Genomic DNA, 13197 nt, shown 5'->3' with positions numbered 1-13197 from the left:
TGAGAGAGTGTGTGAAATGAAAATTTAAAACTGCTACATGTACTAATTTTTGTCCAATTTTAAATGCCTATAGCTCGATTAGTTTTCTACGGATTTTCTTCGTTTTTGTAGCAATCGACGGAAATTAGCTACTATATTACTTTTGAAAAGTGTCGAGTCCTGTTTTGAACGGAGATTCCGACCAATCAGAGCTTAAAACAAGATCGAATACCCTTCGGTATGAGTTTCGAAATCAAAGTGATATTCAGAAGCCGGAAATCGACCCTAGATGCTATTCTGTATTCCAAGATAGCAACTTCCGGCTTCTGGATAAAACCAAAAATGACCCAATAACACAAAATATTAGCATTTCCGGAACCGAGACGATATTCAGAGGGTATAAATTGATTCCAGTTGCCATTTTGAATGTTTTTAGAGCCAGCACATTGTTTTATCAATGTTAAAAAGAAATTATTGACAGTCTATAGATAGTAATGAAGGCGTTTACCATTCAAAGAATTATCTGAAAGGAGAAGTCTGCTTCGACCTTATCACTTTGGTTCTCGTAATATAATAAATATCCTCATGTAGTTCTGTGTCAAACTTGCGTTCGAGGTTTTGTACAAAATCTTCCTGTTATTTTTATATTCAAAAATTGTTATTGAAAAATAAACAGCTGTGATTCGATGAGTCTTCATTGGAAGAGTGTCAACTTCGTGAATGTCAACCTATCATTTTAAGCACTGAATGGCATAAATTTTAAAAAGAAGGTGAAGCGCGTGCCCCATATTAGGCACCTTGTCGGATGGAATGTTTTAACAATCAAATTAATACTATGTTAATCCGTGTCTTATTTCGCAAAGAACTGGTTGTGGCAGATCGTTTTATATATAAGATGTTTAAATTCTCGAATCGTTCAACCTAAAACTAAATATATAAACAAAAATCCCACCAGACCAGACCATCGCTACTAGCGTGTTGTATACTTTGTTGAGTCTTGACAGGTTTTGATCCTCCACCGAGAACAAACTAGGTGGTAATTCATAACCATAAATCAACCGAGTTAAGTGGAATGTAGAAAACAAAACAACGGTTACAGCATGCGCTCCCCATCAATTTAGACGGGTTGCCCTACGCTTCTCTAGAGTAGATTTTCAGCCCGTGCCCCTCGCGGGATGTGTTTACCGGAAGCAACTAATCTTCTGCCACATTAACAGCAGTAGCCACAGCCGCCAATCGAATTCCCCGTTTGTTAGCGTTAGATTATTTGAATTGTCGTGGAAAGGCCGCTCACATTCTTTCCCCTCTGGCGATTGCAACTCAGGGATCAAAACAAAGCGTTTCTAGTTTCCTCTCCGCCTCCTTCCCACGCTAGTGACCCATCAGACGACCCACATTGGCCTCTCTCTAATGGTATCCGTGTGTGACACTTAACCAGTTGGTGGTACTTTTTGTGCACCGCGAGTACGGTGAGACGTGATAGTATTGCCGGGAACGATCGAGATGATGGAGAAGATGGCAATGAAAAAATATGCGAGGATGATTAGCGGTTCGTTACAATCGCGCGCTCGCTGCAGAGCACGAAAATGAAGCCGTCCGATTACGATACGGATTTGGCGCGCTGTGGATCGTGGCTCTCCTGGTTTAGCTTGAGTTGAGGACAGCAATAATGGAAAGATGTGTGGTGATATAACAGCTTCTTACTCCCGTTTGTTTGATCCATCCAGAGCCCTAATGGATCAAGGTACGTAAGGTTGGTCAGCTGCTCTGGATCTAAAAAAAACGTGTTCTGAAATCATGTGCTACACGGACGGGGTATTAAATTACTAACAAAAATATCATCTTCGTTAGCTTCCCTTTAAATAAAAACTTGCTATTTTAAAAATGAAGTTACAAAAGTTGTTCAAACTTCGTCATCTCCAATTGACCTTAGTCACCTCAGCCGACCCACAATCACCACACGGTAATCTAGTTCGATGCGACCCCCAGATACCAATTCCGAGCGGTTCGAAAATCGGTTACTCGAATTGTGGTTTTCACTCTTTCCCGGTGCTCCAACTTCGCGCCGCTGCACAACTATTTGATCCAGTTTGGGTCGAGTTGTGGAATGTGTACCATTTCCACTGTGACCACGGTGATCGAGAACCGGTTTGTCCTTCTGTCTTTCTCGCTCTCACACATACCCACAACACACAGTTGCAATCAATCTTTCTCTGTCCGCGCTTTGCTTCAGAACGAAATAGGTTAACTCTGAAGCTGCTCAAAGGGCCAACCACCAGCCAATTGTTCGAGTTCGGATCACAAATTATTTAACGAAGCACAAAATAAAACCGCGCGCAGCTGGAAGCATGGTAAGGTGTCCCAGCTCAACCAAAACATGCATCATTGATGGTGGATCCGCACGTGAATTCGTATGGGAAGCTCCAACCGGGCATGCCTGGCAGGAATTTAAAAGACCTTTTTCGTCGAACCTAGTCTAACGGGTTTTTTTGTTTCGACGAAAGAAGAGACCCCATGCAAACCACAACAAACGCGAGGAAAGGAGAAATGGGCTTCTGAGAGCCGGCTTCGTAACAATCAAGGCTCTCTTGTTAACTGATCTAATGAACTCGAACAAAACAAAAAATTCACCACGACCATGATCGCATGCTGGAAAGACTTACAGCGAACGAGTGCACGCCAGCAGCGTCCGTCGATCGTGGTTCAATCGAGAATGGATCGAGATCTTTTTTTTTTAACGGACTGACTAAAGGCGGCCTGGTCGTATAACTGTTATGCTGTGAATCGCTCACACGATGTTAGCCAGGTAGCGAGAGCATGTGTGACTTTGGCTGCGGAACTCCCGTTGGTCAGGGCCGGAATTAGCAGCATGGAGAAAGAGGTAGTGGGAGAAAGATCGACTGGTGCGCGGCTTAGAAATGGATGGCCTGCTTGCCGTTGAGGACAAATGTGGGTCAGTTGGTGTTCGTAGATTTTGTTGACAATGCTAGAGCGTCACGAAAGCAAATGGATTAAAACCGGTGTGCTGAGGATGCGATGATGTAAGGCTTGAGAATAATGGGAATATTCTTTCGCCAATGATCGCTAGATCTTTGTGTAACGGTGGGTTGTTTCGTAAATAATGTCAGCTATGTTCCTAAAACATACGACATAAAATATTATTGATATAATAAAAATCGATGACAAGTACTTTCCCCAAAGTACCGCTAGGTTGTATTTTAGGACTTCTGTTATTTTTTTTCACTATCGTACAAAATAGTAGACGGTTCCACGGGGGAAGTTTATCAATTCATAAACAAAACTTGATCGTCATTTTTCTCGTAAATAGAAAATGGCAAAAAAACAAACCGTGAAAAAGGCTTTTAGTTTTCAGAATATATGTATTTATCTTTATATATTATCATATATCTATAGCAATATTTTATTGCTCGTATAGCCATATTGGATTTCAAGATTGCATCTAGGGTTGATTTTCGAGCTCTGAGCATCATAGACTATTTAGCAGATATCTAAAGTCGCCAAAATCATGATTTTTTCTTCAGATGGTACCAGATCTCGGCGTTTCATGCATTTTCAGGTCATCTGGCACCAAAAAAATATGAAAACCGAAATTTCATGCACCCCATTTCGTTGGGTTAATTTTTGGATTTTTAAAGGCTAAAATTCAATCGTTTTGCGCAACCCCATTATAGGTCCAATTGAGCTGAAATTTTGCACAGGGTGTTTTTTCGGGCACGTGAACATTTTGTACAGGGTTTCACAAAATGGCCATTTTGGTTGACACCCTAAGGTCCACAGCAAAAAGATTTGTAAGTTTATTCAAAATATTGATATGTTAAAAAGAAAACTACAAATGTTGTGAATATCACTGACAGAATGTACCTTAAATCGCAAATAAGCTAAAAAAGCTGACTGATAAGGAACGAACAAGATTTATGTTAGTCACAGACACAATAGCCACAGACAATTAGCTAAACTAGACTTGTAAAACAACTACTAATTTTAAAAAAATCCTGCAGTTTCCCCTGAAGATGTCAATGGTCAGTGACGAAACGTCGGACAATAGAAAATAAAAGTCATGCTACTTCTCTGAGGCAGCTCAGTCGAAAATACGCCCAACGCTCAGATAACTTTTTCAGAGACTAAAATGAGTTTTCCCGTAAGCTAACGTTGAAGCGACGAACCCAGCAAGCAATTTTTCTGCGAACTTTTGACGTACCTCTGCATACACTAGGGGCACCAAAATTCACAGTAATGGTTGAAAAGCTTTAATTTTTTTGAGGCACCTGTTTTGAGCTTTAGGGCAACATTTTATTGCTTTCGTCGACCAGTGCAATATAAAGAAAAATAACTTTTTGAATGCCAACATAAATCTAGTATACAAAATACACAGTGTTTCACATAAACTCCACAATCTTTAAAATAGCATCAAATCATAAACGGAAAATGAAATAAATGATCCTTGATTCTTCTAGAAATTGCCGAAAAATACGTCTCGATGACAAAAGAAAGTATTTAAATTTATACTATTTTGTGAAACAATTTTATTTTCAATAATTTTTGTGAACAATTAAAAAAATTAGGAGAACATTCTAATTTTTGCGACAATTTTGCTAATATGTATTTCTCCTAGGTCCGTTTTTGATGTAGAATTACGTCTTACGGCAACATATACAGGGGACCAATTTCATTACAGGGATTCAATTTCAAGAACCAAAAACATCGAGAGCGTCACAAAAATTGTCCATTTTCAACCGTTTTGAGCTCAGTCAGTTTCCAACCGATTTTCGTTATTTTTGCAGTAATCGATTGGAAAATCAACCAAGCATCCGTCCAAATGCAGAAAGTTGTGATCTGATTGTTCAAACGATTGTACTATTGAAAATTGTCAAGCCTTGTCGAAACGCAAATGTTGACCTCTGATTGGTCGCACAATGCTTCTTTCCCTAACAAGGTCGAAAGAATATACCTAGTTGACAAAGAATGCGCGCTTTGTGTTTTATGTATAATTCATTTCGTTTTTGTTCCGATACCACACGGACGTTGGTTGCTGATCATGAAGAAGAAAGAAAAACCGGGTTTCAATTTCTGGCTGATCGTTCTGGGCGCATTTATACTTAAGCACCTGTCTATCTGGCGGCTGTTATGGAGTTTTCGGTAGCTGCAGAATTATTGGAAATGGCAGGCAATTCTACTAGAGAAACCGGGAGATCTAGAATCATCGGCGAATGGTTATCCGGAACAGGGTTGATATTTGTTGACACTCTTGAGTGAAAGTGAAAAAAAAGCATCCATAAACGTTATTGTTTTACAATCCTTTCAGAGTTCTCCCTTCCCGCTTTTTGCATGGAAGTGAACTGTCAAAACACCTCATTATATATATGCGATGAAAGCAAGACAACAAAATCAGTTTATCAGTTAACGAAGATTGTCAAGGCATCGGTCAGTGTCAGTGAAAAAGTGTTTCGGTGAGGTTTATTTTGGTTGAGTGGACTGTTTGTTTTTCTTTTTCGCTTTGAAGTGAAGATCATTTGGTTGGATTTGTCGTCAAACTTTATTCCGTAACCGTGAACGATGCGCGCGATCTATTTCATCTGAGTATAACAGCACGTTACTAGGACGAAAATCTAGTGTATCTGAAAGAGTGCTGCGATCATTGGAAGTGAAAATTGAAAATGATTGGCTGTAATTTTCGAAGAATTTTGCTGGGGAAAATGACTTTTATCAGCACTGATCCGGAATGATGATAATTGAACAAACTTGCCAGTGTTGTGAAATATAATAGCACCTTTTGGTGCTCTTCAACTATGTGATTGAAGTAGTTAAAATTTTTCAGCGTGTGTAACAGACGGAAAACCGCGAATTTCAGCATTTGCTAGCGAGGAAAAATTCAACATAGCCTCAAGAACGTATTGGTGGCCCTGTGAAGGACCGGTTATAATTTATACTTGTTCTCGTGCTGGATGGCAGCAGATAACAGAAATGCACCACTTACGCTCTTGCGTCTTAAATTAAAACGGTTATATTTTGATACCTCAGCAGAATTTTGACCTTTATACTCATGTCTACCATCGGCAATGTCAAAAACGCAATAATCTGCTTCCATGCGATACGGGAACGGGAACATTTTCTTCAATCAAGTTGCGCAACACGACACGAAACATGTTATGTTGTTGCTTCAATGAGAGTGCTATCGATCCGGCTCGACAGAATGTCCACAAGAAATCATTTTTGTGCATCCGTGCTACGAAACTGAGGAATAACTTTAGAAACTGAAAAAAGAGGTGGAGCTTATCAAATGATCGCTCTGAGCCAGAATGAAGAGATGTATTTTTTTTCGAGCGTTGTAGAATGGTATAACTGGAAATAATTTAGTCACACCTATTTTTCCAGTTATTCCATTCCATTCCATTAAAGCAAAAATAATATACGAAACATATACGGAACAAAATATCGCTTCACGCCATTAAAATGATTAACCATAATCGAGTGTATTTCCAAAGCTATTGCAAAAAATTATTGACATTAGACAGGCTGTCGTAATTCTACGTTAACCTTGCGGTCGTTTCTTATCAACAACCTCTTCCACTTTTTTGTTTGGCTTGAAGAAAACTTTAATTTGTAGTTATGACATTGTAAAATCAGAATCTTGCATAATTTTGTTGAGATACGAGCATTTTACAAAAATTTAAAAAACCTCTAAAATTAGAGACAAAGAAGATCATAGGTGTCCAACCCATAGTTCTTTTTGAAAAATATATACGATTATTAAAAAAGAATATTTCTACATCAATGTTAGAGTGGATTCTCGTATTAAACACGCCGAGAAAATATCTCCATAAATTTATCAAAATCGTGAATTTAGTAAAAATATGTAGTTTTGATAAAGCATTATTATTTTTACAGATATATAAGGTGGTATCCATAAATTACGTAACGCTCAGAGGGGGAAGGGGGTATCCTTGAGCGTTACGATTTGTTACACAGGGGTGGGGGGAGGTAAGTTCAGCGTTACGTAACGAAAAATCTCTGGAGAGACTCTCCGAAAACGAACATTTTTATCAAGGAAATCCTTCTGCAGCGTTACGTAATTTTTATGGAGGGTAGATGTTGGGCCTTCGGAATGTGTAGCATCAAAGTCTTCAAAGTTTCACTTCTATGGTCGACGAAAAAATGTCGATATGAAACTGCAAGATTTGATATAGTTTAAAAAAAAAAATTAGAAAAATCGACATTATATTCTCCAGTTTGGAAACCTACTGACTCGACGATCCATCCATTTCTAAGACATTTAGCATAAGCAACTTTTTCGAAATTAAAAATGCTTTTTTATCGGTCAAAAAAGTAAAGCTTTAATCGCTTTGAGGCACGTCTTCCAGAAGTGCGATTGCAAAGGCTAAGTCAATACTTTAGACCCTTTCCAGGGACTGGTAATACAGAATTCTCCATACGCGCGGAGAAAATGAAGACTGTCCGGATTTTAGAATGTTGCTAGACTGATTTTATTAAACAAATTCTACTGAAACCGAGAAACAGTTTTCTTTTCCAAACTTTCCGCCTGGTCTTTTATAGCTTTTTATTTCTTGGCTTTAAAAACTTTATCGCTATTCTTTTTTTGGTGCCTACTTATTGTGTCGTTGTCTCTCCCGTGGAAAAGGTTAATTCAAGCAGTACGTGCATTTCACGGTATGCGGCGTCGCTAACGATAGCAGAAAATCACTTCATTTCCTAAGTTATTCTTTTTTATTCTCTCTCTTCAATATTCTCTCACACTCATTTTTCTACCGCAACGCAACCCGTATTGAAAGTGAGTAATGTGAGCGTGCCGAACCACTGTTTTTTAATATTGTTTTGTAACATGATAGTAATTGATTTAGGTTACTCCTAATCTCTCAACCATTGAAGAAATGGTCTCAAAATTCTTTTCTTTTTTTCATCCAACGAAAACGGCGACGCATCGAGAGTTAGAAAAAGTTTACGGTACTGCTGCTCTAAGTAAAACAACGTGTCGTGATTGATTCCGCCGTTTATAGACCGTAATTTCGAAGTTGATGATTGTCCGCCTGAAGGAAGGTCAAAACCCTTCAAAGATGCTGAATTGCAGGACTTGCTCAATGAGGATCCATGCCAAACGCAGAACAGCTTGCTTCGGTAGTACGTGTTTCCCGCAAAGCCATTCTCATGTTTCGGGAATGATTCCGAAACGAGGAACTTGGGTTCCCTTTGATTTGAATCCAAGAGAAGTCGAGTGTTTTTTTTTTTCATCTATGGACAACTAACAATACGTTACAGCTACTTAAAAACTAAACAAAACCATCACTGAAGAACGGTATCGACTTCAATTGATGCGGTTAAACCGAGCACTACGCTAAACGGAGCATCAATACGAAAAATGACCACAATAGGAGCAGAGGCACAAAGAAGCAATCCTACTGCATAACAACGCACGATTTCATACTGCCAAAGTTGTTGAAACTTACATAGAAACGATCACATAGGAAGTCCTGAAGCACCCGCCATGTTTCCCAGATGTTACTGATCAGTAGTTCTGCTCATAAACAGATATCGAAACATGGCTTGATTCGCGGATAGCCTCGAATGACGAACACTTTTATCTTTTACAAAAGTCGAATAAGTTAAAATCACTTTTATTTATTTACAAAGTTACAGAAACATACAGACAGAAGCTTTCACAGAGTTTGTCATAAATTTGATAGAATAGATTTTCGGTCTTTCGGCTTGCGGTTCAATGAAATGCGTTGATTATTATTTAGTCATCACCGACGTTTCGTTCCTTTTATGGAACAATCCTCAAGGCCTACAATATGTTGGACACTTACATAAATACAATTTACTATCCAACATTGGGAAAACTACTCACTTGAAACGGTAATCAATAGTTGGGCATATATAAACAGTTGAGTCATGAAGCGTTCGATACCATACATCAAGGGCGCAGAAATAGATCACTTCGTTCCGGAGGATTTTGCAATTCTTGTTTTTAGTGAAACACTACTAAGGGGTACTCGCTTTCATCAAGACTTTTTACCTGCTTAAACCGCCCAAAACACAGAACAAACAGCAGACCTATACTAAATAGAAGAGCCTAAGTGCTAATATTTCTCAATTTGTATTTATTTTTTATTTCTATTAGGTACTCTGCAGAACTAACAACTATTAAGGTTTGGAGAGAGCTCGGCAAAATGAAATGGAAACATCAAAAGTGAGCCTCGTAAGTGGATTATGTAACGGGTGACAACCAAGAATTTGGAATTTTTTTTTACTGCCGTCACAAAAAAATAGATGAGTTAAAAAAAAACTTAAAGTATCTCATGGAAATACATCATATGAACAAGAGAAAAATGGAACATTTGAGAAAGACCCGTTAACTTCCGACGAAGCTTTCTTATGATGCCTGAACAAGAGCGTTGTACAGCCTTCACGTCAACTTTTCGAACGCATCTCTTGATTCTACCAATCTTCAGTTAATTTTGTACCGAAGAAATTTAAAATCCGAAAGAAATCTTCGATCGGACGACACTGAGGTACATTCTTTCGGTTGTGTATTTGGGGTAAAAATGGGGGCGTATGGTTTTTTAAGAATGTTTGTGTTTATTTGACGTAATGTGATGATATTTCGGCTGACCAAAACACATACTTTTCATCGGTATGTGTTTTGGAAGAACATTTGTTCGAACATTCGTTCTGGTATATAACATTCGTTCTGGTATCTGGCCAAGCCACTAGACCAAAACCACGATTTAGACAAAAAGGAAAATGTCTTTTTCTGTCCATTACTCTGGCAGGTCTTCCTCTACCTTTCTGGCGGATTATTTCCGAGGTTTGTAGGAAATTATACAGAGCCGAAACCGGAAGGTTTTCGCTCTCAAAATGGTTTATCGGGAACTTTTTACCAAAATTGTTGTACAGTTCATAACAAACTGTACAATGCGTTTGCGGAATGCTTCTTGTTTTGACGTCATTTTGAACAGAACTGGGCATGCATAAACGAATCAAAAAAGTACTGGCATTGAGAGGATAGAGAGAGCTTTCGTAAACATAATTACATACTCTCATTTCTCTCAGACCGTGTTTGTGATGGAGTAAAATTTATTTTGCAGATAACATTGAAACCAAACTGGCCAATCTTTATATGTAAACGAAAAAAATTGATAGAAACATTACTCAATCAATAAAACAAAAGTTATGATCTGTCTTTTGTGCTGTAATTATTGCACCCCGGCAAAAAAGCTCAACCACTTCCGCAAATTCAACTGCTCCCACTCGAAAGCCCTATGACCGATGCTCGTAAACTTTTAGGTTTTCCGCAGCTTGCTGCAGCCAATTGCTTTAATTACCATTATGTAGGTCGATTTCCCATATGCCAAAGCCAGCGGAACTTCGATATAAATCATTTCAATATTAGTTCTTCTGTTGGTTAAAAACCATTAACTTCCTCTCTGTCTGTTATGCCCCCATCCGTTTATTTCAATGCAATGAAAGGGAGCAAAAAAAATTCGATTGCATAACCGATAACCACCGTTGTTGGGTGGCGCACCGGTTGCCCCAGTATTGCTTGCGTCACAGGCAGAAGGGTAGGAGCTCCCACAATCCCCATCCCACCCTCTTATCAGTGCCGTTATCGGAAGGCTGTGTTCAAAGTGCGGTTTGAGCATACCAAAGGTGGTCATGCGTGGAGAGCCATCGCAGGCGAATGGCGGTAATAAGTTAATTAAGTTTACAACGCTTTCGATAATCGTTTATTTTTACTATGTGGGTCGCTTCATGACACCGGGGAAGAGAGATGAGGGCGTGTTATCACGCTATTGCTTGACCGATTAATCAAAGGTAAAAAATCAGGAAAAAGCATGATAATTTCGGTTGGTTTATAGAAAGCAAAGAGGTTCACCTTGAAAATTTCTGTACAGAAACTTGACATTTATGGTTAGCCATATCCTCATTATCACGAATCTGTAGGCTTACGAGCACAATCACTTCGACACGTTTCATGAGCTTTTCTTCTCATAGATTGAGTTGAATTTATAGCAGGTGAATAATGATTCGGATAAGCCAGGCTTTATTGTTGACGTAAGTTTTTTTTTCGCTGTCAAGAACAGTTAATAATGACCAGACGGCATGTATTCAGGCAATGTGGAGCAAGTTTGACTCTCAAGTTGCATATTTTGTTTAGATAAAATCTTCAAGGTTTTTTTGATTTATCTACTGGAGGCTTGTTAGTAACACATGCGCGTCCTCGCACATGAACGATAACTAAGCTGGCTTTTTTTACAATAAGTAGGCAAGTACGCTAAAATAATTCCATTCTTAGAATATAATTCCTTTGACTCAGTTGATCAAAATGGTTTTTGTAACACGTCCCAGAACACATTATGAACACAACATCAGATTGTTGATAACAGATAAAGAATCACTGTATGATTGCACGGTTATCAGCCCCAATTATTCACCGTAGCGCCACACAACAGCCTACGCACGGTTGATAAAAATAGATATCTCCGGGAATCGATCATCGTCAGCCCAATCACTGTGAGTGGGCTTTCCCAATCAATCGTCGTCGATGTTCTGATTTGTGTGCCGACATGAAAAGCATCTGATGGCGGTGGAATATGTATGTACATAGTGAGAAACCTACCTTTGGCAACGAAGCCAAGCACTGCTGCTTCACGTCCCAAACGACCTTGTCCGAGGGAAACTGGAGACACTTGTAGACGTTCAGCTCGGGCACAAAAATGCGCACCAAAAGCCAACCGTCCCGCGGCTCGGGTGGCGGTTCATCGTCGAAGGTCATCGTATCCATTATCCTCCGGTCCTCCTTAAGTTGATTTTATTTTTCGCTTCAAGCACACTCACAACAATAAAAGGCGACAGGACCGGTGCCCGATCGCACTTTCGGCCGGCCCACGAAATTTGAATGCGCAATTCACTTCTTCACACGTAAATATTTTAATTCGACCGACGCAGCCGACGGCTGTCGTAAATTGAAACTCTCTTTCGCACACTTACACTTTGCACTCTTTCTTATGCAACATCACCATCATCATCCACTGGACGTAGCTGAGTGAAAACGGGGGAGGCACAGATAGAGGGGGGCAATCTAAGGTGGCAACGAATACTGTTCGCCCGTTAATCCGCCAGCTTTGGGCATTTCCATGGAACGCGTCTTGCGAACTGATTGGAATAAAAAGCAACGAAAACAAATCTGCTTCGGTTGGTTCTTCGCCGTTTTTCTGTACAGCCACCGTTCTTCGCCTGCAAAGTAAACACAAGAAGAAATAGAATCATTTAATGAGGGTATCAAATCTAGCCGATTAGCATAAAATTAGAGAGAATAATTGAGATTTCCTCCTGCGCAGGCAGGCCCCTCAAACACGAACGAGCAAATCGGAAATGGTTTTGGATTCGGTTTGGGTTGTGGTATGATGTAGAACCACTTAGACAAAACAGACAAGAGGTAGATTTTAATCGCGCGCCGGGGATGAGTTGCGGATATTGGCAGCTCCTACTGTACAAGTAGCAATTCTCTATGGGATGCATTTCCTGGATGTAGGAATGAGCTGCAAGCTTTCGAGAGTTATCCATTACCTTGGTGTTGGGGTTTTCCATGTATTTTTTCCCCTCGGCGGGTTCCTCTATTTGCTAGCGGAAATGTTTGCCGGGTAAATAGAAAAGCAATCAATTGGATCGATTGCACGATTGTTATTGTAATTGTAATTTGAGAATCGTTCTAGAATTTTCTCGAATCCGTGCCGATATACTGGCATACCTTGACGAAATCACTTTTATTTCGATAACGAAACTTAAATACAAAAACTTATTTAAAAATACGGTAATTAGTAAAAAAAATAATAACATTCTATTAATTAGCGTTTAAAATTCAGCACCAGCTAGTGTCCACTCTGTGAATACCGGTACGAACTATCGGCTTACTCCACTCAAAGCCGCCAGCTTTTACGACCGGCCAGCGTCATTTTGAAGTGCGAACTACGCAGTCACCGCAATACACATTCCTAATATGCAAATTAATGCAAAGACAATAAAAGACAACGCGACAACACGGGCTAAATAACTGCCCGGACACGTTACCATCCAGCTGAACAACTTGCCTGGCTGTGGAAAAGATCACTTCCGACAAGGCCAGTTGTCGATGTGAGCCGATAAAGTCAAGCACTGGCGCAGGAAATAGATACTGATCTCGTT

At 39.5% G+C, this 13197-nt stretch overlaps 1 protein-coding gene across 7 annotated transcripts in view; it reads right to left on the bottom strand.

The window, feature by feature from the left end:
* LOC129723869 (SH3 and multiple ankyrin repeat domains protein 1) overlaps positions 1 to 13197 on the bottom strand; it is a 298799-nt gene that overhangs the window by 188442 nt on the left and 97160 nt on the right. For all 7 annotated transcript variants that reach the window (XM_055678331.1, XM_055678335.1, XM_055678336.1 and 4 more), the window contains one exon: positions 11633 to 12249. In XM_055678331.1, the coding sequence (XP_055534306.1) occupies positions 11633 to 11797 (165 nt within the window). In that variant the 5' untranslated portion in view covers positions 11798 to 12249. The remainder of the gene's footprint in view (positions 1 to 11632; positions 12250 to 13197) is intronic.

Source organism: Wyeomyia smithii, chromosome 2 (assembly GCF_029784165.1).
Source record: "Wyeomyia smithii strain HCP4-BCI-WySm-NY-G18 chromosome 2, ASM2978416v1, whole genome shotgun sequence".
Taxonomy (NCBI): Eukaryota; Metazoa; Arthropoda; class Insecta; order Diptera; family Culicidae; genus Wyeomyia; species Wyeomyia smithii.
Note: the sequence above shows the minus strand (reverse complement) of the source record. Positions and strands in the feature narration are given on the sequence as shown.